The 23,471-nt window shown below is 43.2% G+C and overlaps 1 protein-coding gene and 1 pseudogene across 4 annotated transcripts in view; one reads left to right on the top strand and one right to left on the bottom strand.

Annotated features, from left to right (window-relative positions):
- LOC127544676 (ribonucleoside-diphosphate reductase subunit M2-like) overlaps positions 1 to 23,471 on the bottom strand; it is a 681,272-nt pseudogene that overhangs the window by 12,495 nt on the left and 645,306 nt on the right.
- The window catches only part of LOC127544681 (uncharacterized), a 53,008-nt gene that overhangs the window by 394 nt on the left and 29,143 nt on the right, over positions 1 to 23,471 (top strand). For 2 of the 4 annotated variants that reach the window (XR_007949511.1, XM_051971449.1), the window contains exon 2: positions 10,139 to 10,188. Coding sequence is in view for 2 of the 4 variants with exons in the window: in XM_051971449.1 (XP_051827409.1) it covers positions 10,158 to 10,188 (31 nt within the window). In the remaining 2 variants the exon portion in view is untranslated. Of the gene's footprint in view, positions 1 to 10,138; positions 10,189 to 12,333; positions 16,514 to 23,471 lie in introns of those variants that run through there. The other 2 variants (XR_007949510.1, XM_051971447.1) reach the window with 2 other exon arrangements.

The following is a 23,471-nucleotide window of genomic DNA, read 5'->3' as shown; positions in this document are numbered from 1 at the left end:
TCACTTCCAAAGAAAATAGCTTTTGTTGTTATCCTGAAGAAGCTTCTCTGTTCTTATGTAGAACAAAGACATGGGCCTGGGGCTTAGGAGGACCTGTGTTTCCAATTCAACCTCACACAGAGTTGAGTGTTGCTGAGGCAAACCATTTCACCTGCTTGCCTCCATTTCCTCACTGGGTGGTTGTAAGGCTCCAACGAGATGGTATATTGGGAAAGGCTGTTGAGGACAGTGGAAAGGATGGAAGAGAGGTGCTTCCTCTCTTTCTTTTTCTCCTTGAGATGACTTCAAGACTGCCTCCAAATCCTCATTGTTAGAGCATTCAAACAATTCCTTCCAGTGGGGAATCAAGCTGAACCATGTGCATCCCCTTGGGTGGAAAGGAAAGGAGTTCTTCACCTTGTTCTGACAATTGATATTCTGACAACTATTCCATCTTTCTCCAAACCATATTTCAAATTCATAAACAAATTCTTTGCAATCTCAAAATGTATATGTTTTCCATTTCCTTTTGATTAGAGGAGGTGGACAAGTTTATTTATTGTACCTGGAGATATCCAATGTAGGTGTAAAAAATCCCTTTCTCCTGTAGTTGGGGAGCCAATCTGTCATTTCTTCTTAGAGAGGTCGTGTGCTTCAAAACACTGAAAGGGTTAAGAAAGGTTAGTCCAGGGTAGGCCCACACTGTAGTTAGGACTTTGGCCTTAGGTCTTGTGCATCTGAGAATACAAATAGGAGAGAACTCTTTGGGGAAAGCAGCAGCAGGGATGGGAGCCCATGGACAGTAAGCCTGACAGGTCCATAGGATGTTGTGAAATCAAAGAAAATTGGAATGATTCTCAGAAATTTTGTGCTTTGGGCAGTCTGATAGAAGTTACCCGCTGTCCTGTCCGGTAGGACATCAACAGTGGGTCATCGAGTGGAGCCGGGGCCGAGGGGGATCAAAGGCTCTGTAAGACAACAGTCTGTAAAACACGCCGTGTTTGGGAACAGGATCGGAGAGACAGAGAGGCAACTCAAGATTTAAGATGGTGAATGTCTCTGTTTAATGAATGAAGAGGGTTTAATTAAATATGATTTCTGAGTGGGGGGTTACAGTGAGAAGAATGTCGGACCATAGGTGTGGCAGAAATCCTAGAGTATACTGTTATCTAAATCTTGGGCGGAGATGACACATTATCTAATCTCAGGAATTTAGGGTGTTTGCTATTCTTCTTAGCTCTTTGTCTCCTGCCTCCAAGGACATGGTCTCTGTCAGTGTTCAAGGACATGGTCTCTGGCATATCCCCCTTTCTTTATTTATATATAGGTGGGAGGCCTGTCTTAGGCTATGTGGCCGGCATCCATATTCAGTACCCAAGTAATCCGACCTTAAAAGGCCAGAAAAGGGCAGGACCCCTGTCTTAGGCTATGTGGGCGGCATCCGTCCCAGCACCCCAGCACCAAACTTCCGGGGTGTGCTTCTGGAAAACGGGCCCACAATAATCCCGTCATTGGGTGTTCCTGCAGCCAGAGGGTATGATGATCCTGAAATATGGGGCCACAATAATCCCGTCATTGGCTCACCCACAGCCACTGAATGCGGGGGGGGGGGGGGGGGGGGGGGGCAATACCTGAGACCAGACCTTGTATGGATATGAGGAGGAGGTGGGGCAAAAGTGCTTAAGGCAAAGTGAATAGGAGCTAAGAGTTCCCATTCTTTCAGGTATCTTGAAAAAATATAAATCCCAAGAGCAAATCAAAATCCCTATACACAACAGACTAATACAGTAGCATTTCCTAAAAAGCCCTCAAAACCTATCAGCAATGATTACATAGTTTTAACAAATCCATATCAAATCTTAAACACACAGTAATAGATGATCCAGGTAAGGTTTAACAGTCAGTCATCAACCATTCCCAAAGTCCCTTATATCAGTTCAAAGTATACTCGATGCAGGATCAAGTCCATGGTCTCATTTAAAACTGCTGCTTCAGGCTGTGAAGTGATAGGAGGCTCTCATTCCTTGCAGAGTGGGTGTGTTATGCTGGCAATCAAAGCTGATCAAAGCTGATCCAGGTTCCAGAAGCAAACCAATATCTGTAATTTGACCAAAATCTAGAACAAAAACACAAATCTAACACATAAAGATTGGATCAGTCTCATAGACTCAGTTCACCAGACTGTTGCAAAATACGAGGAGGCCAAAATAAATTGAAGAGCAGTTTCCTATGTGAAGAGACGAGTTTGCTTTACAGGCCAAGCAAACGGCTGCAGTCTTACAGACCCCTGTTAATTGTCCACTTATCATGTAGAAATCTTAACGGAACAAAACGCAAATATCCAGTAACAGACGGATGACTAGGCGAAATACTCAGTTGCCCAAGCATTTAGGATACAATGACTACGTATGACCAGATTGAAAATAGCAAGGCACGATATAATTGAATTGCATTAACAGTTCTACTGACCATTGCTCTGATCAGAGAGAGATCAGTTACAGAAGGAAAAATTCAAGAGCATAATTAACATAACATAAGCAGTTGAGTTTTAACAGCTTATCAATCAATTGTCCCAGTAACTGTCACAGGGTGGAGCTTTAAAACTCCCAAATAGCATTAGCTAATTAACTCTAAGCCCAAAAACTTTTACCTCCAATAACAAATGTCATTAATCAAATTTCTGATAAATCTTAAACAGTTACCATAACCTTACAGTAATAACAGAAAGACATTTCGCCTCAGTTAAGTTCACAACTTAGAACAATTATCATATCTAGGTAGATGTTACATGAGTGAACATTATTCATACAAATCATTTTGCTTTTAAAATACCCAATACATAGAAAAATATCCCAAATTGCATGTTGTCCATATCAAACATTTTCAAAAGGACAAAGAAAAAACCATTATGTTCAGAGGCCTTTAAATAACCTCAGGATGACCCAATACAATCAATTTAAACTTTATACAAAAAAACCCAATTCCACATAAAAGAATTCAAGAAGGTTTTTTAACATAGCAATTAAACTTTTAGAAATATTCGTACCAAAGTATGGATCACATTTACGACCATTTTCTTTTAACCAAGAAAACTTTTATCTATCAAAAAAACAAGTATTCAATCAATTAACCTAAAAGAAAAAACTTCCCTCAGGTTCCCCACTCAATTTCCTACATGGGGATTCTTTTCAAGATTAAACCCATCAGTTTCCCAATATCAGGTTTCTTCCCAAATCCACCCATTTCCAACTTTCTCTTTCCCTCTGACTACATACTTAAACAATCTCCTTAAAGAACTTTCCTTCTCAGATACTCCTTTGGTAAAGTAGCAGAAGGCAGTGGGGGTGGGTGACTCCTTCCCCCACCTCTTCACCTACTCCCAAAAGTCTTTCTTTCACCTTCCTAACACCATGCGAACCTTTAATTTCCCTTGCAAATCAGTCCTTCCTAAATCACCTGCATTCCTCTTTCCTTTTCCCATCAAAAACCTGTAAGATTCAACCCTATAGTGAATAATAAACCTCCAAAAACCCACACGTCTAGCAGAGCTGGTTTTAAAGTATTAACTTATGTTAACCAATTTCAGAAGGTAACAAACTGAATCAAACTAATACAGCTGTTTTTAAAAGTTTTTTCTTCTACCACATTCCTTCTAACAGCGATTAGCATCTTATCTCTAGAGCTTTTTATTGCCCAGGCCAGGCTAACCTTGAATTTTATTGCTCTTTACTCTAGTAGGCTTTTCCTAAAAAAAATTTAAAATCAAAAGCAAATTTTCCTTAATCATTGTTCTTAAAACTTAACAAAGCTTTTAAATCAGCAAAAACAGATTAGGGGCTTTTTCCAGGATTCCCCACCCTCAGAGAGAAGTTTTGTTTCCTTTTTCCCTTATCTCCCTTCTCACAGGCTGCTGCAGTCAGCCAGAGACAGAGAGAGAGAGAGAAAGATTTTTCAAACTTCTTGATATTTTCTAAGCCTGCAACACAGAGGCTGAATTCTTATCTCTTACAAGCTTATTTTAACTTTTAACACAGACACACACAAACATGGAGCTCCAATTTACTATGCACAGTTGCAACGTTGTTTTCCAAACAACAACATAACAGACAAACCACACAGAACATAGAACATATGTCACACAGACTACACAGTTATACAGATTCCATGACATTCAAGATTTTTTAAAGCATGAGAACAACAATTTTCTCAATCGTTGACACCCTGTCTGTTTCAGGAGCTGTTCAGTGAACTTGAGTATTTCGATCTTCTCTTCAGGTTCCAAGGTGTCTTGGTCTCGTAACTGATGATAGAAGATGTGTCTTTTTGTGATCGCAGAATCTACTTGAGATTTAACGAAAGTGGTTAGTTTATTAAAGGCCCAAGGGCCAAAAGAAAGGAGGAGAAGGAGTCCCACAAGAGGGCCGAGAATACTAGGGAGAAGAGTGGATAGCAAGGGGGAAGTGGAGAACCAGTTCTTATGCCAGGATTCATTTTTTTCTCTTTCCTGTTTTCTTTTTTCCAGACTGTCCCTAACTTTTTGTAGGCTGTTTTCAACAAGGCCAAGTTTATCTGAATAAAAGCAGCATTCCTCCTTGAGGGCTGCACAAAGACCTCCTTGTTGTAAGAAGAGAAGGTCTAAGCCTCTTCTGTTTTGCAGGATGACTTCAGCTAAGGATGCTACTGAGTCTTTAAGGTGTTTAAGTCCTGCTTGCAATTCCTGTAAATCCTTATCTATAGCAGCGCTCAATTGGGAATATTGTTTGTCATTTTGTATGAGGGAGGCTATACCCGTCCCCGTTCCTACCGCTCCTAGGCCAAGGAGGACGGTCAGGGTTAATGCAGTAAGGGGTTCCCTCCTGGTCCTGAAATTGCCAGTACTTTTTCTTTCCCAGATATCAAGGAAATCATCGGCCTGGTGTATATTAATATGAGGGAAGAGAAAGACAGAAACGCAGTAATCGCGTTTTTTGATAAAAGATCGGGCATCCAGAAATGTAGTAAGGCCAGCAGAGCAGGCAAAATAAGAGCCGTCAGGAGCGGCCACATATTGCCACACCAGGTTTAGTATAGTGTGGTTGCAAACGCCTTCAAGCTGTTTGGGAGGAAGCATGTTAGGTCCTAGGAGACAAATTCCAATGAATTGATCAAAACTGTTCTGTTAGCCCAGTGGGGTCTTCTATCGAGGATCTCATTTCCTTCTTAAAGGCCCTGACTTCTGTGGTGCTCAGGGGAGCGTTCACAAATCCTATACCTCCCTGGGCCGAAGGAACCTCTCTTAAGGGATATAATTTAGGACTTGGGGTTTTAGTTCCCGGCAAAGGATAATTTCGGATATCTCTTTGAATTTGATCTAATTCCTTCCTTAAAGAGGAGAATCACTCTTTTTGGAGTCCAGGTGGGGTCAATCGAATTAAATCCTCCCGTGCCCTGAGGGGCCCAGGAGGAGCTGATGGGATTAAGTCCTCACCTTCCCTTTCCTAAAACCATGGCTTCTTCTGGGGGTGGGGATAAGTATGGAGGAGGGAGAGATAACAATGGATCCCATTGCTGGGTCTTTAAAGCTTCCTCCTTCGTGTCCTTTACACTTGGACTCTTACTCAACATTAGAGAAGCCCCGGAAAGCCATAGTCCTGCATATAGAACCTCCTCTGGATTAACAGGTTCTTTGTTATTAACACACAAATTCAGTATTTGGCACACCCAATCTTCAAGGGAGCCAAATTTAGGCCAAATAGTGCCTCCACCAATGTCTTTGTCACCCCAGACAAAGCAGCAATACCTATCATCTTTTTCTTGCTTTTTCCTTTATATTTTGGCAGTTTGTTTCAATTACTTAATTTGTTTCCCAAGGGACTATCTACCGGTATTCTCTGATCATTTTTCTCATTTCTCTCCGCGAGGGCTGGCTGGGACTGGGCCACACCCATTGAATTTGGACGGAATCTAAATTCCAAAAACACCCAAACACGCCAATTGTCGCCAATTGACTCCAGTCACCCTAGAAGGCCTAGCCAAGCCTACCTGTCCAGAGACCTAGAGTTTAAGACTCAGGGCCTCACAGCATCCTATGAGCGACAAATCCCCCCAAGACTGCCAAGAGTCTCCTAGCGAGCTCAAATTAGCCCGGGCATTTGAGCCGCAAGTCAGGGGCCTAGCCCTGCCTTCCATCAACATACAGTGTAAAAGGCCGGTCATCTTTCTCAAAAGGCAAGGTGGGAGTGGCCCCAAGTACTTGGGCGAAGTAAGCCTTTAGATAAAGAAACTCTAGCCCCAGGAAATAAAAAGCTTAGCAGCAACCATAGTGTGGCCACAAATTAAAATAGCTACTTAAGGCAGTTTTACTTCTGGTCTATGCAGTCACACCTGAACTCAAAAACTCCCAGCAAATATTAGCTGCAGTCCCAAAGGATTTTATCTTCTACATCAGTTATCATTAATCAAGGACTTCAGATAAAATCTAGTTCAAGAATCACAGTAAAGGGTTTACAGCTTATACAGCTATCTTTCTTATCTAAGTAGACAGTTTTAAATTTAACATTACACAGATCTTGAAGTTCACAAGTAACTGAACCAAACTTCATATAACTTACAATTGCCCAACAGAGATGACAAATTTTAAGGCATAACTCACTTACAAATTGCCCAATACCTCTAGAAAACACACCATCTAAGTAGGAAGGTAAACTATCCCATCTTAGTCCCTCAGCATCTCAAATGGGGGAGGGAAAACAGGCAACAACTCTAGAGAACATAGAAAAGCACACGGGAAAGACAGATTTCTTTCCTAAAGGTATTCACCGAATTCTTAAATGGCTTCAGTTTCTCTCATTAACTCATTTCTTGCTGCAGTCAAGGAATGAGGGGAGAAAGGAAATAAAAAGCCATCTTCCAAAGAATTTAATTTGCCTTGACCTGAAATTTTATTCCCCAGCCATCATTCCAAAAGTCTTTCTTGAAGCTGCAACCTGGCCAGGGTTGGAGCCCAGGAAAAAAACCCTTTGTTGGCAGGGACATAGAATGCCAATCCAGAAGAGAATAGAACCAGAACCGAGGGTACTAAGAGCAAAAGGTCTTAGGACTAAGAAAATTAGGAGCAAAAGAGTTCCCACCTGTAGGGTTAGGTAGGAAAGTGTGAGACAGACAGACCTAGCCTGGCTTACCTAGATTATCTCTCCATAAGCAGCTAAGAAAGTTTTAAGTAGTGCCCTGAGGCTAAGAAAAAAACCGAGAGCAGTTTAAAATCCCGTCTTTGTAGACAGCCTTGTGAGCATGCGAAAGCGTAATTCTGAGGCTTCTACAGACGCAGGATGACCAAATCAGGGAAACTGAGTCCCGTTTAAATGTATGGGACGAGCACACGTCCTGAGGGCTAGAAGCTGCGGCTTTAAGAGCCAGGTAAAGGTCTGGAAGGGGCGCGGCTCACTTGTCCAAATTGCTAGCAAACTTCTATTTTAAAAGTTGGTGACAATCTTTCCGGAGATTTGAGAGTCCCCAATCTCCCCACTGTACAGTAACCCCAAGAAGGGGACAGGATAGGAGCATTTAAACGGCAGGTTGCCAAGCCACACGGGAGAGGTCCGAACCAGGCCTCGAGTTCTACACTCCCCACTCCATGGAAGAAGGGGGAGAAAAGGCCAGAACGAGGGTGGGGGAGGAAGAGATGCCATCTTACCCAGCGCAGTGCGTCTTGAATGGCGAGGGCTCCTCTGGCGATTCCACGCTGGAACTTGAAGGCAGGGCAGCTCATCTAAGCCCCCAAATCTTGCTGGGAGAGCAAAACCTGAAGGGAAGACCGCTTACTCCTGTCCAGGGAGTAGCTGCCGTGGGCAGAGACATTCTCTAAACTCACCCCAATTTAGTGACCTTTCTCCTCGTGGCTACAGCCTGACCATTAAAGACTCCATTGCATTTAACAGTGGCGTGGGAGAAGGGCTCAAACACAGCTCCTCTTACGTTTCTCCGGCTATCTCCCCAGAACAGAGCAAAGAGAGCGCTGGCCTGGGACCCCCGAGAAGGGTAAGGTCCCCAGAACGGCCACATGACCACTCTTTGGTCTGGGGTGGTGTTAAAGAGACACTTCCTCTCGTGTCTCAACAGTTCCTGCTGGAGAGCAGGACTATCTGGTGACAGAAAAAAAAGATTAGAAATGCATTGATATGCAAAGGAAGGGCCTTTCTCTCTCCAAAGGATTTGGACAGAGGGAGTTTCTTCAAGCAAAGCATCTGCCCCAGGACAGACTTTAGGGGCAGGGGAGTGTCTAGATCAAAATAGCAGCCCTTTCACCTGAAATGGAAGTAGGGTGAGACAGAACACAGATATTCTCCCCACCACCTTTAGAGATAGAGTGAGACCAAAGAAAGAGCGCAGATTCTTCCCGGAAGAATACTGCCTGAACAGCTCAAAACCCAGATTGGTTCTGAGTGCACCCCAAATGTTGAGGTCTAGCTTTGGGGTATCTAAACGAAATTAGGGTTAAGGTCTAGTGGCAGGTTTGGGGTATTTCAAGCGAAAAGGATCTATGGACTGCGCAACATATTTTCTTTGGAAAGGGGCCACTGGTCAAACCAGACTGGAGTGTTTTGATCTTGTCCGCCTGCAGGCTGGGCGGACCAGTGGCCCTTATTAAAAATGGTTCTGAAAACCAAGGCCAGCACGGCCAGGGTGTGGCTGTACTTGTAAAGGCTGATTGATACCTTGGTTATTTTTCCCTAATCCTTGTTGAGGGAGAAAACCCTGGCTTAGCATTTGTCTTGTGACTACAGAACTGGGGCTGCACATAAAAATACCCATTTGTGAGAGAATATCTCTTCCCCATAGGTTAATAGGTAGATTAGGAACTATGTAAGGGCGGACAGTGCCCGTATTTCCCTCAGCGTCTTCCCAAGTTATCTGAGGACCCGGGGGTAATTGCCGAACCCTGCCGTTGTTAGAGGCTCCTTCAATGACTTCATTAATTAATGCCCAGAGGGGGAAAACATTTACAACATTCGGCCCTTCTTGTTTTAGCAAATTGTTTAGGTCTCGGCCAACCTTCTGCCATTTCCCGGGGTGTATTTCAGGGCCATTTACAATAAACCAAGGACAGACCTTATCTATGTATATAAAGAATTTTATAAGGTCCTTCTTTTTTACTTTTATGCCTCTTTCCTTAAGATTTCCTTTAAGATCTTTAAGGAATATTTGTTCTTTATATAAATGCGATCCCATAGTACCGACAGTCGCGAAAACTTACCTCTTCCCTTACGGGGTTCCGTAGAGACCATGAATTCTCTCGCGGAATGCTCGGGAGCGATCTGTCGGGCCGAGGTCCACTTCGAGCCCCACCGTTGGGCGCCAGTTGTCCTGTCCGGCAGGACATCAACAGTGGGTCATCGAGTGGAGCCGGGGCCGAGGGGGAGCAAAGGCTCTGTAAGACAACAGTCTGTAAAACACGCCATGTTTGGGAACAGGATCGGAGAGACAGAGAGGCAACTCAAGATTTAAGATGGTGAATGTCTCTGTTTAATGAATGAAGAGGGTTTAATTAAATATGATTTCGGAGTGGGGGGTTACAATGAGAAGAATGTCGGACCATAGGTGTGGCAGAAATCCTAGAGTATACTGTTATCTAAATCTTGGGCGGAGATGACACATTATCTAATCTCAGGAATTTAGGGTGTTTGCTACTCTTCTTAGCTCTTTGTCTCCTGCCTCCAAGGACATGGTCTCTGTCAGTGTTCAAGGACATGGTCTCTGGCAACCCGCCACAGCAAACCAATGAACTTTACAGGTTCTGCTTTCTACTGACAGACACTTTGCCTACAAGGTTCCATCCTCTTGTTTTTCTGTTGACATAGAAGGGAGTTTCTCAGTTGCTGCCTTTGGGTTACTTTGAATGATGAGGAGAGAGGAAAGAAGGGATGGAGAAAGGGGGAAACAGGGAAAGGGACCTTTACGAATGGATCAAACTGGATAAAATGGGGAAAAAAAGGATTTTTATCAATTGTGTTGAGGCTGGCTCTACTGTAAAAACACATAGGATGATGAAAGGCAATAGCTGGCTGTGCCCAGTGAGCTGTCCGGGCTTTCTTGTACTGCTTGCTGCTCCTTTAGCTGGGAAGATGGGGTAGTTATTGGAACCAAAGCTTAGTGTTAATTTGTTGACATTTTCTTCCCTCAGGAATTCCCTCGGCTTCAACATGGGGAAGAGAAATCGAATATTGCCCCACGGTGAGAATCAATTAATCAACAAACATGTAGTCATACTTGTTCTTTTATCAGTCACTATATTAAAGGAGGAAGAGACACCCCAAAATTCATTCTAAGAGGAAAGGCCAAAAGCTCACAAACAAGAATCTGCCAGATCAATCTAGAGGATAGAAAAGTAATGTGTCAAGGCATGATCCTAATGGAACAATCAGGTTAACAGAAAAGGTTAGGAGACAGGGGAACAGGGTGAACTGGTTGCTAGCTCCGTGAGGGAAGAAAAGAAGATCTCTGCGGAAAAAAACCAGGTTGAGTAAGGAATTCAAAGATGCCTAACTCGATGGCTCCTATGTGGGCTAAGCAAAGGGAAGAGTGGTGGCTGCCTGAGCCGGCACACCTGGTGGACAGAAAAGGGAATTTCAGAAGAGGGCAGAGAGTGCAGGACAAAGAACAGGTTCTGTTTTGGACACTTGAAGCTTCTGGTGCAGTTGGGCAAATGGGACAAAATGTTCAAGAGATATGATGTGGGAATTTGGGAAGAGAGCTCAAGTGAGAGACTGAAGCAGGTTCAATCCACCTGGGAGTGGTTAAGCTTGATGTGATAACATTGCGACCTAGGAGGATGCTTTCAACTGCTTAGGACATGATCAGTATTCTGAGAGGTAAAAGGAGTATCCATAGTCAGAGGGTAAGGGGTATGAGTGGAATAAGAGGGGATAATATCTTTTTTAAAAATGATGGAAAGGCCTGCTATAGGAATGTACAGGAAGAGGGGAAAAGAGAAGTGAATGGTGTAAATGATCTACCATAAGAAAGAGAGGCTAGAAAAAAGTTTTCTCATCGATTGGAAGAGGGAGAGGAGAAGTTGGTTGAGTGAACCTTATTCTTAGTGGTATTGGTTCAAATAGGAGGTACCATAAATACTGAATAGGGACATGGAACTCTATCTTAGCCTGCAGGAAAATAGGAGGGGAATGGAATATGGGAAGGGGAAGATGATAAAAGAACAGGTCATTTTGGGCAAGTCATTGATCAGTAATGAAACACTTTTGAGGAAAGAGACTGAAAAGAAAGAGAATAAATGGGGGGAAATACAATGATCAACGGTAAACGGAAAAACCATTTTTGAAACCCATTTCTCTGATGAAATATCATTGTTCTCTGGGAAATGATGAGCAGAATGTCTTCAGGGGGGAAAAAAAACCCTGCAAAGTCTTCCTTGAAGAAGGTAAAATATGCCCTATATGAAGTGACAGCAATGTTCTGGGGTGACCATTTGAAAATGATTTGGTTTTTCCCAGTAGCACAATCATCTACAACTCCTCTGAAGGACTTAGACAAACAAAAAATCCTATCGATTCACAGATTAGGAATAATTATATCTGAATACAGAGAGAAGCATTCTCTATTTCTCTTTTGATCGCTCTACTTTTCACTTAATTTTTCTTGAGGTGTTTATTTTTCATTAAGGTGGGAGATGTATGTTTTTATTCACAACTTTGATGGAAAAGTTTGCCTAGTTTGAAATGTGGTTTCTTAATTGTGGGTGGGAATCCGGGAAAGAAGCTAGAAAGCAAAAATCTTAAAAACAAATGTAAAAGGAAAAAATGTGAATGGAACTAGGGGACAATATTTAAGAAATTCAATAAAAAGCCAAAAGTATCTTCCCTTTTCTACTTTGGAAGTTCTAAGAGTAATTTTGCATTTTAATTAGTAAAACTCAACTGACTGAGAATGTGAGAAATGACAGTGCAGAGTTTAGAAAAGTGAGAAAGGGGGAAGAATGAATGGAGGCCAGAGTCAATCCACATTATCTGCTGTGGGCCAAGCTCCATAGTAAGCACTGGGGGGATGCAAAGAATGGCCCAAGCCGGGCTCTGGTCCGGAGGAGCTCCCAGTCTAAGGCGGTGAGCCCCTACAAACAACTGTACAAAGAAGAGGGTTACCAGAAAAATAGGAAGGAATGAAGTTGTCTCTTGGGCTTCCTCCCAGTATGTGAACGAGGGAGAGCATATGCAAGAGCACACTGACAAGGGTCCGGTTGTCCTCCAAAGGCCAGGGATCCCTGGGGGTAAATCATAAACCGTGAGCCGCTCCTATCTTTCCCCCGCCCAGGTCTGCTTGCCGATTCCTTCCCCTTTGTTCATATGGTCCCTTCTTCCTTCACAGACTTGGTCCCGGAGGAGAAGAGCTTTTTCCAGAAGGCAAAATCCCTTTTGCCAGGTCCCCCTCACCGTGTTACTCCCTGCTCCTCAAGCAGTGATGAGCAAGTGCTGTATCTGGAGGGCCAGAACGGCATCCCGGCTGCCGCCTCAGCAAGGCAGGAGGAGGAGGTAGCGGGCTCATCCTGGGGGCCAAGTTCAGCTTTGGCGGCTCCTTCTAGTTCACTGGAAGTTCCCCTGGTTCTGGAAGAACCATTCCCTCCTGGTTGGCGCAGGGGCCCTGAGAAAGCCATGCAGGCCTGGGCTGACAAGAGCGACAGGTCTCTTCTGGAGAGGACGCCAGACACAAGATCCGAGACATCCTCCTCCGAGATCACCTCGGAAGCCTCCTCCAAATGGGACCAAGGGGACGAGTCTGAAGCCGAGGAAGAACAAACGCGAGTCATCTCGATCAAAAAGACCTTTGGTGATCCACGCAGCAAGAAAGTGCATCCAGCCCCTCCCACAGAATACACCACGTGCCAGGAAATGCTCTACGAGCCCTCCTTCAATTGGCCCCTAGGCAAAGATGCTCAAGGCCAACAAGAGAGCCCAGCCTCTTCCCCCGCCAAAGGCAGGCAAGGGCTCTGGAAAAGGGGAGGCAAAGTCCAGCCAGCCTTGGAGGCCAAGTCTAAAACAACTCCGAGGACGGACCCCGAGCAATCCTCTTCAAGCGCCCAGAGACAAGGCCGCAGAAACCGAGGTCACTTTCCAGTCTTTTGGAAAAATTTATTCTCTGGAGGACGGTAGGGAGGGCTTGGAGCCTAGACTCCAGTTCCAGCTCTCCCCGTTTCCCCCTCCCCCCCAAAGAGAAGAAATGTGTGAAGGGACCCCTTTCAATCAAAGATTCGAGGTAGCACAGGGGTCCTCCAGACCAACCAAAAAAGTGAAGAAAGCCTCTGGGCTGGACGCGAACGTGTCTGAAGTGGCAACATGTGGGGGCTAAATCCACAGAAGAAGTGGGGACTCCTGGTCTAGCTGGGAGGGGCTGGAGCCTCAGCAGAAGCACAGAGTGTTTTATCTCCCAAACTCTCTGAGAGTCAAGTTGAAGTCTGAGAGCTGGAGGCCTGAGTGAAGCTGGCCTGACTGGATGGCAGCCGGGCCCAGCGGTGCCACTGACTACCTGAAGACCTGGCCCTGGAAAGAAGGAACCAGCCGGCAGTGGGTACAGGGCCAGTGGGGCAGGGATGCAGCTGGCTGCCACGATTTGCAGGAGAGGGGACCTCTTGCTTTAGGGGTTCCTGGTCAGAGATTTTGGACTTTCTCCTCAAAAGGAAACATTGAACGGAAGCTTGAGGAACTTTGTCACACACCACAATTAGAGGTGCTTAACATTCTTCTTTACAAAATTGCACTTGCAAAGAAGCCTCCCACCATTCAGATATATAGTAGGAACAGGAAAAAGGAGAATTCATCTTCAGAGGTGGACATTGAAGCAAAAAAGTTTTTACCCTCAAAAGAAATGTGCAATTGCTGCAAACCAAAAGGAAATAAATAGAACTACTCAAAAAAGAATGTAAAAATCAAAGGAAATTGAGGAAAATGTAACCAAAAAAAAAAAATCACTCCAAAGAAGAACAAAATCATATGGGAAAAAAAAATGGAAACAAGTCTGCAACCCAGGATAGGAATCTCAAGATGAAAATAATGCTTTGAAAAATTTAGATCAGCAAAGGGATGCCAGGGAAATGCTGAAAATCAAGAAATAATCAAACAAATTGGCAATATTGGAAATAAATAGAACAATGTGAAAGCTAAAAGACAGAGCTGGAGAACAGATTAGAAGAAAATAGAAAAGCATAGAAATTGAGTCCCGGAAAAGTGTGACCATAAAAAGAAACTTCCAAGAAGGAACCAGCCCCCAATGGGTACAGAGGCAGTGGGGCAGGGTTGCAGCTGGCTATCAGTATTTGCAGGAGAGGGAAACCCTTGCTCTGGGGTTCCTGTTTTGGGGGTTTGGGAGTTACTGGTCACAAGGAAACACTGAAGGGAAGCTTGAGGAACCTTCCCCACACACCACAGAGGTACTCAATCTCTTTTCTCAAAAATGTATCTGCAAAGAAGAATCCCACCATTGAAATATATTATGGGAACAGGGAAAAGGAGAGTTCATTTTCAGACACTTAAGTAAAAAAGCTTTTACCCCAAAGAGTAATGTGCAATGGCTGTAACCCTTAAGAAAATATGTAGAACTTAAAAAAGAATTTAAAATCAAATGGAATGGACGGAAATGTAACCAAAAGCAAACCTGTCAAAAAAAAAAAAAAACCCAACCCCTCAAAAAGCTTATGGGAAAAAAAGGAAACCAACTTGCAATGAGGAAAGGAGTCTCAAAATGAAAATAATTCTTTGAAAAATGAAGATTGGCGATGGGAAGCCAGGGAATTGCAGAAAAATCAAGAAATAACAAAGCAAATTGGAAATAAATAGAATGTGGGGAAAAATCTGAACAGAAACGAGTGCAAGGGATAATGTGGTAAAAAAAATTACCCAGGCATGGATTCTGTCAATATAAAGTAATTATTAAATAAAATTAAAAAAAAAAAAAGGAAATAAATAGAATGTGAAACATAAAAGATCTGGAGAACAGATTAGAATAGAATAAAAGTGTAGAACTAGACTATGTGCAAAGTGTGATCCAAAACAGAACCTTCCAAGAAGGAACCAATGAGTCCAGATACAGTGGGCCATGGATGCAGTTGGCTGCCAGTCCTTGCAGGAGAGGCGAGAGCTTGCTTTGGGGTTCCTGGTCAGAGAGTTTGGGGTTCCCGGTCAGAGGGAAACACTGAAGAGAAACTTGAGGAACTTTTGCCCCACACCACAATTAGATGTACTAAACCTCTTTTTGAAAAAATGCATCAGCAAAGAAGAATCCCACCATTGAAATGTATTATGGGAACAGGGAAAAGGAGAATTCATCTTCAGAGGCGGACACTTAAGTCAAAAAGTTTTTACCCCAAAGAGAAATGTGCAATTGCTGCAAACCAAGAGAAAATATGTAGAACTACTCAAAAAAGAATTTACAAATGAAATGAAATTGTGGAAAATGTAACCAAAAAAAAAAATCCAAGAAAAACCAAAAGCCTATGGGAAAAAAAGGAAACCAACTTGCAAAGGAGGAAAGGAATCTCAAGAAAAAATAATTCTTTGTAAAATGAAGATTGGCAATGGGAATCCAGGCAAATGCAGAAAAATCAAGAAATAAAACAAATTGGAAATATTGGAAATAAATAGAACAATGTGAAACATAAAAGATCTGGAGAAGAGATTAGAATAAAATAGAACGATGTAGAACTGGACTACCTGAAAAGTGGGACCAAAAAAAGAACCTTCGAAGAAGGAACCAGTCCCCAGTGGGTACAGAGGCAGTGGGCCAGGGATGCAGCTGGCTACCAGTCCTTGCAGGAGAGGGGAGCTCTTGCTTTGGGCTTCCTATTTTTGGAGTTTGGGGATTACTGGTCAGAGGGAAACACTGAAGGGAAACTTGAGGAACCTTCCTCTCACACTACAGTTAGAGGTGCTTAATCTCTTTTTTAAAAAATGCATCTGCAAAGATGAATCCCACCATTGAAATATATTACGGGAACAGGGAAAACGAGAGTTTATCTTCAGAGGAGGCCATTTCAGTAAAAACGCTTTTACCCCAAAGAGTAATGTGCAATGGCTGCAACCCCAAAGAAAATGTGTAGAAGAACTCAAAATAAGAATTAAAAAAATCAAATCAAATTGAGGAAAATGTAACCAAAAAAAATCTCTCCAAGAAAAACCAAAAGCATATGGGGAAAAAAAAAGGAAACCAACTTGCCAAGGAGGAAAGGAGTCCCGAGATGAAAAGAATTCTTTGAAAACTGAAGATTGGTAATGGGAAGCCAGGGAAATGCAGAACAATCAAGAAATAACAAGACCAATTGTAAACATTGGAAACAAATAGAAGAATGTGAAACATAAAAGACAGATCTGGAGAACATATTAGAATATTAGTAGAATAGAAAACTGAATAACTTGATTACTGAAAAGTGTGACCAAAAATAGAACCTTGCAAGAAATAATTTGGGAATATTGTCCTGGAATGATAAATGAGAAAATGTAGAAATAGGAAAAAAAAAATCCCCATTTTCAACCACTTCAACGAAATCCATTGTGGAAAAGACATAGGAATAATAGTGCCAAATTTCAAAAACCCTCAGATGAAAGGGAAAATTTTGGAAGAAAGAAATTCAAATATGAATGTGTTAAAAATGGAATTGAACAAGACACGTCAGCAGCTCAGGAAAAGACTGGAAAGATATCCACCGAGGGCTGATTGTGAGGGGAGGCAGGAGATAGGGCAGGAAGGAAGGAGAAAGAACAGGCAGCATGGAAGGAGATGAACTGAGGGAGGGAGGGAGGAAGGGAAGACAGAGGGAAAAGATTGAGATAAAAGGGGAGGGAGGAAAACGAGAGAAGAGTTCAGAAGAGATCTTCCATTGGAAAGATTTCATCTAGTATTTTAAAATTTGTTTTCAATCTTGAAATTTGTATTTTTCCAAATCGTTTTCAACATTCATTGTTGTCAAACTTTGTTGCCAATGTTTCTCTTTCACTCCCTTAATCTCATGTTCTCCAGACAGCAAGTGACCAAAATGAAATCATTACAATTCTTTTACCCATTTAACCACATTTCTCAGGTTGTGGAAGAAAAAATCCGATCCGGAGGCAAAAAACCAGCACAAAGGAAAGAAGCAGGAATCTGTGTGCGACCCCCCCCCCGGCTCAAAGGGGCTAGTTGGAGGCATCTCCAGATGCCCACAGAAAGCATGGATTCAGTCCTTGCAAGGAAAGGTGCCAGCACCCCAAGGGAGCAGCCTGGTGTGGGGCCCCAGGTGGGAAAGAGGGAATGGCTTAACTAGCAAAAGGCTGGGGTTCATTGGATGGACCGAAAAGGAAGCAACCACTGACCAATGACCAGCAAGGCTGTCTAGGTTGTTTGGGTCATATGAACTGCCTGAAATTTTGGCCTCGGATCTGATTTTTCTCCCCTACTGACCTTTACAAACAGGGATCATGTGACTGCCTGAAATTTAGAGCTAGGCTCTGACTTTTCTGTCCTACAATCCTCTGAGAATAGGGATCGTGTGATGTCCTGAAACAAAAACCTAAAGTCCTAGATAGAGCCTCTGAGACCTTGCCCTGGTCGGTGCAGTTCCTTTTTCACGCCACCTCACATCAGTCCCGATGCATTTCTTCCACTAGGACATCCTTGCTAGCAAGGCCTTCAGGCTGGTCCCTCTCCTCAGTACTAACTGTAACCCGCCACCTACCATTTAGAAAGGGCCAACAACCTCACACGGGTGGAAGATTTCCAGAACCGCTTTAGCGAAGCAATCTTGGTCCATTCTAGTGCTTGAGTCCTCCAGCAAGCGGGCCAGAGGATAATGCTGCTTCAAGCAATGAGCAGCAATGGGAGACCCTGCTTCCACCAGCTCGCACCCTCCGACTGGGAAGCCCTGTCGTCACAGAGCCTCAACTGCCACCCGGCAGCCAGTGGTATCCATGGAACTCGAGCACTGTCCAGGCCCAAGGCCTTCGGGCCATTCTCCCATTCTTCTCCCCTCAAGCAGTCCAGACCCACATTCGTTTGAGACAAAGGGACAAAGGTCTCATCTTCTGGAGCTGCTTCAGCTGAAAAGGGCTGAAGAGCTGGCGGGGCCTATTGCGGTCCAGAGTGAGGACGGGAGACACGTGACTTGCAGGCGGTGTCAGCAGCAGGGGGCTGCCGAGTGTCGGAATCGGGGATCCCGGGATTTGACCAACTAGTTGGAATTCCATGGCTTACACTCCGGAAGAAACAACTCTCAAGTCGATGAAACATGCAAGAGTCCAATATGAGCAAAAAAGGAGAAACAAATTGGGGTCAGAATGGGGGTCACTAGGGAGAGGAACTGGGGACCACACGGAGAGGACGACGGAGAGGGGAAGATAGTTATCATGGATGTCTCTCATCCAGCTTTTCCAGAATAAATTTCTAAGAACTTTCCCCCCCAATTTGTGCTTTTATTTCCTCAAAGGGGAACAGTGTGGCCTCCTGGAAGCATGATCTCCTTTAGCAACAATTCTAGAGACGTTTTCACTCTTCTAAGGGAAGGCTTTGAAAAGAGTTTTGAAGCCCCTGCCTGGGGCCCCTGTGTACAATCCATCTGGCAATCCTTCCCTAAGAATGTACTCCTCTTCCAGATAGGCTTCAGAATGGGCCTTTAATGAGCCTTCAGAATTGTCTGGGAGCTCAATGAGGGAGTGTAGGATTCAGGACTTGGGGACTTAAAGGTGCCCCGGTCAGGGGCATATAGGAAGCAGCACGGGACTGTATATGATGAAAACTAACAGAAAAGTCCAGGAAGAGCTTGCACTCATGGTCCCTTCTCCCCTAGATGGCAGGCAATCCAATATATATTAGACATGTGAAAATATGACGCTTAAGGCAATATATGTAAGCTTACAAGTATTTTGCTGCACAAGAAAAATCAGATCCGGAACCAAAACTCTGAAAATGCAAGCGAACCAAATAATGAAAATATTATGTTGTGATCCAGACTCAATTCCCACAGTCTTCTCTCTGGGTGTAGATGGCTCTCTTCATCACCAAATCATCTCCTTTTAAAAGAGAGCCACGTCCATCAGTATGGAGTGCTGTATCATCTTATTGTTGCCACGTACAATGACCTCATCGTCCTGCTCATTTCATTTAGCATCAGGTCATGTACGTCTCTCCAGGCCCCTCTAAAATCAGCCCCCTGAGAGTTTCTTTTAGAAAAATAATATTCCATAACATTCATACACCCTAGGTTATTCAGCCATTCTCCAAATGATGGGCATCCATTCAGGTTCCAGTTTCTTGCCACTGCAAAAAGGGCTGCCACAAACATTTTGGCACATGTGGGCCCCTTTCCCTCCTTTAAGATCTCTTTGGGATATAAGCTCCATAGAAACCCTGCTGTATCCAAGGGGATACACATGTTGGTAGCCCGTTGGCTACCTGCCAGACTCTCCCCCTTCCCATTTGAAATAGACCTGTTCTGAAGTTCTCCAGAAACCTAAAGACGAAGAGACTGGAACTCTACATACAGAACCAAGCATTTCCTCAACCCGACAAGTGTACAAAACAGGGACAGAAGTCTCCTTCCCTATCCCATCCATGTATCTGGGGCCAAATCCTCCCCACAAAATCTACCCATGGACAACCCCAAGGCCACTGGCCTCCCCTGGGTCAGCCCCCCAGGACACTCTGCCTCGTGCTGTCCTTGGCCTAACCCTATGCCATGTGGTGTCACTGCTATCGCCACTAAGCTTTCCAAACCCACCTCTCCTCCTTAGAGCTAACTCTCTTAGGATATTAAGTCCCTTTCAGGATTGTGCCTGACGGCTAAAGTCATACCCCAAACTGGAGTTTTCTTTCTCCTGGCAAATGGCAAGATCCAGTAAAGAATGACCCTTTCTTTCCATCATTATTAAAACCCCTTTCTATGTTCTCCGACTCCATCTCTTAACTACCATTCTTGGCGTCCCTTCTGTTTCTCAATTTTTGGGTCTTGAAGCTACCTTTTGATACCAGCCAAAACATTCTGCTATTGTCTATCCCTCACATCTCCTGTCTCCCTCTCTCTTTTTCCCTCTTTCTACCATGCTGTCTCTTTCTTCCTATCAACCTATCACACATCAATAATCCTTTACAATTTTAGGTTTTAGTATTATGACAGTAACCCTATTTGATGAACAATTTCACAATTTCCATCAATCATAGCTGAAGAAACACAACATAGCTTTTCACAAAAATGGAGAGATGTCTCATTTAATTTATAGTCATTTCTAATTTCAACATACACACCAATTAAGACAAGTTTTTTCTTTAAATCAGTATTTTACCTTGGAGTATTCTTACAAGATGTTCCATTCAAACAATCAATTGCTTTTGTAAACCAATCTTTTTTGTCCCTTCTTTTTCTTTTTCTTTTTTTTTTTTTTAATAATAAATTTTATTTTATTTAATAATAACTTCGCATTGACAGAATCCATGCCAGGATAATTTCTACACGACATTATCCCTTGCAATCACTTATGTTTCGTTTTTTCCCCTCCCTCCCTCCTCCCCCCCCCCAGGATGGCAAGCAGTCCTATATATGCTAAACATGTTGCAGTATATCCTAGATACAATACATATTTGCAGAACCAAACAGTTCTCTTGTTGCACAGGGAGAATTGGATTCAGAAGGTAAAAATAACTCGGGAAGAAAATCAAAAATGCAAATAGTTCACCTTCATTTCCCAGTATTCCTTCTTTGGGTGTAGCTGTTTCTGTCCATCATTTCTCCAATGAAACTCAGTTAAGTCTCTTTGTCAGAGAAATCCACTTCCATCAGAATACATCCTCATACAATATCGTTGTCGAAGTGTATAATGATCTCCTGGTTCTGCTCATCTCACTTAGCATCAGTCCATGTAGGTCTCGAGGAGTTCTTCACCTTGTTCTGACAATTGATATTCTGACAACTATTCCATCTTTCTCCAAACCATATTTCAAATTCATAAACAAATTCTTGGCAATCTCAAAATGTATATGTTTTCCATTTCCTTTTGATTAGAGGAGGTGGACAAGTTTATTTATTGTACCTGTAGATATCTAATGTAGGTGTAAAAAATCCCTTTCTCCTGTAGTTGGGGAGCCAATCTGTCATTTCTTCTTAGAGAGGTCGTGTGCTTCAAAACACTGAAAGGGTTAAGAAAGGTTAGTCCAGGGTAGGCCCACACTGTAGTTAGGACTTTGGCCTTAGGTCTTGTGCATCTGAGAATACAAATAGGAGAGAACTCTTTGGGGAAAGCAGCAGCAGGGATGGGAGCCCATGGACAGTAAGCCTGACAGGGCCATAGGATGTTGTGAAATCAAAGAAAATTGGAATGATTCTCAGAAATTTTGTGCTTTGGGCAGTCTGATAGAAGTTACCCGCTGTCCTGTCCGGCAGGACATCAACAGTGGGTCATCGAGTGGAGCCGGGGCCGAGGGGGAGCAAAGGCTCTGTAAGACAACAGTCTGTAAAACACGCCGTGTTTGGGAACAGGATCGGAGGGACAGAGAGGCAACTCAAGATTTAAGATGGTGAATGTCTCTGTTTAATGAATGAAGAGGGTTTAATTAAATATGATTTCTGAGTGGGGGGTTACAGTGAGAAGAATGTCGGACCATAGGTGTGGCAGAAATCCTAGAGTATACTGTTATCTAAATCTTGGGCGGAGATGACACATTATCTAATCTCAGGAATTTAGGGTGTTTGCTACTCTTCTTAGCTCTTTGTCTCCTGCTTCCAAGGACATGGTCTCTGTCAGTGTTCAAGGACATGGTCTCTGGCATATCCCCCTTTCTTTATTTATATATAGGTGGGAGGCCTGTCTTAGGCTATGTGGCCGGCATCCATATTCAGTACCCAAGTAATCCGACCTTAAAAGGCCAGAAAAGGGCAGGACCCCTGTCTTAGGCTATGTGGGCAGCATCCGTCCCAGCACCCCAGCACCAAACTTCCGGGGTGTGCTTCTGGAAAACGGGCCCACAATAATCCCGTCATTGGGTGTTCCTGCAGCCAGAGGGTATGATGATCCTGAAATATGGGGCCACAATAATCCCGTCATTGGCTCACCCACAGCTACTGAATGCGGGGGGGGGGGGGGGGGGGGGGGGAGGGGGGGGGGGGGGGGGTAATACCTGAGACCAGACCTTGTATGGATATGAGGAGGAGGTGGGGCAAAAGTGCTTAAGGCAAAGTGAATAGGAGCTAAGAGTTCCCATTCTTTCAGGTATCTTGAAAAAATATAAATCCCAAGAGCAAATCAAAATCCCTATACATAACAGACTAATACAGTAGCATTTCCTAAAAAGCCCTCAAAACCTATCAGCAATGATTACATAGTTTTAACAAATCCATATCAAATCTTAAACACACAGTAATAGATGATCCAGGTAAGGTTTAACAGTCAGTCATCAACCATTCCCAAAGTCCCTTATATCAGTTCAAAGTATACTCGATGCAGGATCAAGTCCATGGTCTCATTTTAAAACTGCTGCTTCAGGCTGTGAAGTGATAGGAGGCTGTCATTCCTTGCAGAGTGGGTGTGTTATGCTGGCAATCAAAGCTGATCAAAGCTGATCCAGGTTCCAGAAGCAAACCAATATCTGTAATTTGACCAAAATCTAGAACAAAAACACAAATCTAACACATAAAGATTGGATCAGTCTCATAGACTCAGTTCACCAGACTGTTGCAAAATACGAGGAGGCCAAAATAAATTGAAGAGCAGTTTCCTATGTGAAGAGACGAGTTTGCTTTACAGGCCAAGCAAACGGCTGCAGTCTTACAGACCCCTGTTAATTGTCCACTTATCATGTAGAAATCTTAACGGAACAAAACGCAAATATCCAGTAACAGACGGATGACTAGGCGAAATACTCAGTTGCCCAAGCATTTAGGATACAATGACTACGTATGACCAGATTGAAAATAGCAAGGCACGATATAATTGAATTGCATTAACAGTTCTACTGACCATTGCTCTGATCAGAGAGAGATCAGTTACAGAAGGAAAAATTCAAGAGCATAATTAACATAACATAAGCAGTTGAGTTTTAACAGCTTATCAATCAATTGTCCCAGTAACTGTCACAGGGTGGAGCTTTAAAACTCCCAAATAGCATTAGCTAATTAACTCTAAGCCCAAAAACTTTTACCTCCAATAACAAATGTCATTAATCAAATTTCTGATAAATCTTAAACAGTTACCATAACCTTACAGTAATAACAGAAAGACATTTCGCCTCAGTTAAGTTCACAACTTAGAACAATTATCATATCTAGGTAGATGTTACATGAGTGAACATTATTCATACAAATCATTTTGCTTTTAAAATACCCAATACATAGAAAAATATCCCAAATTGCATGTTGTCCATATCAAACATTTTCAAAAGGACAAAGAAAAAACCATTATGTTCAGAGGCCTTTAAATAACCTCAGGATGACCTGATACAATCAATTTAAACTTTATACAAAAAAACCCAATTCCACATAAAAGAATTCAAGAAGGTTT

Source organism: Antechinus flavipes, chromosome 1 (genome assembly GCF_016432865.1).
Source record: "Antechinus flavipes isolate AdamAnt ecotype Samford, QLD, Australia chromosome 1, AdamAnt_v2, whole genome shotgun sequence".
NCBI lineage: Eukaryota > Metazoa > Chordata > Mammalia > Dasyuromorphia > Dasyuridae > Antechinus > Antechinus flavipes.
This window is presented reverse-complemented; position numbering and strand designations above follow the sequence as displayed.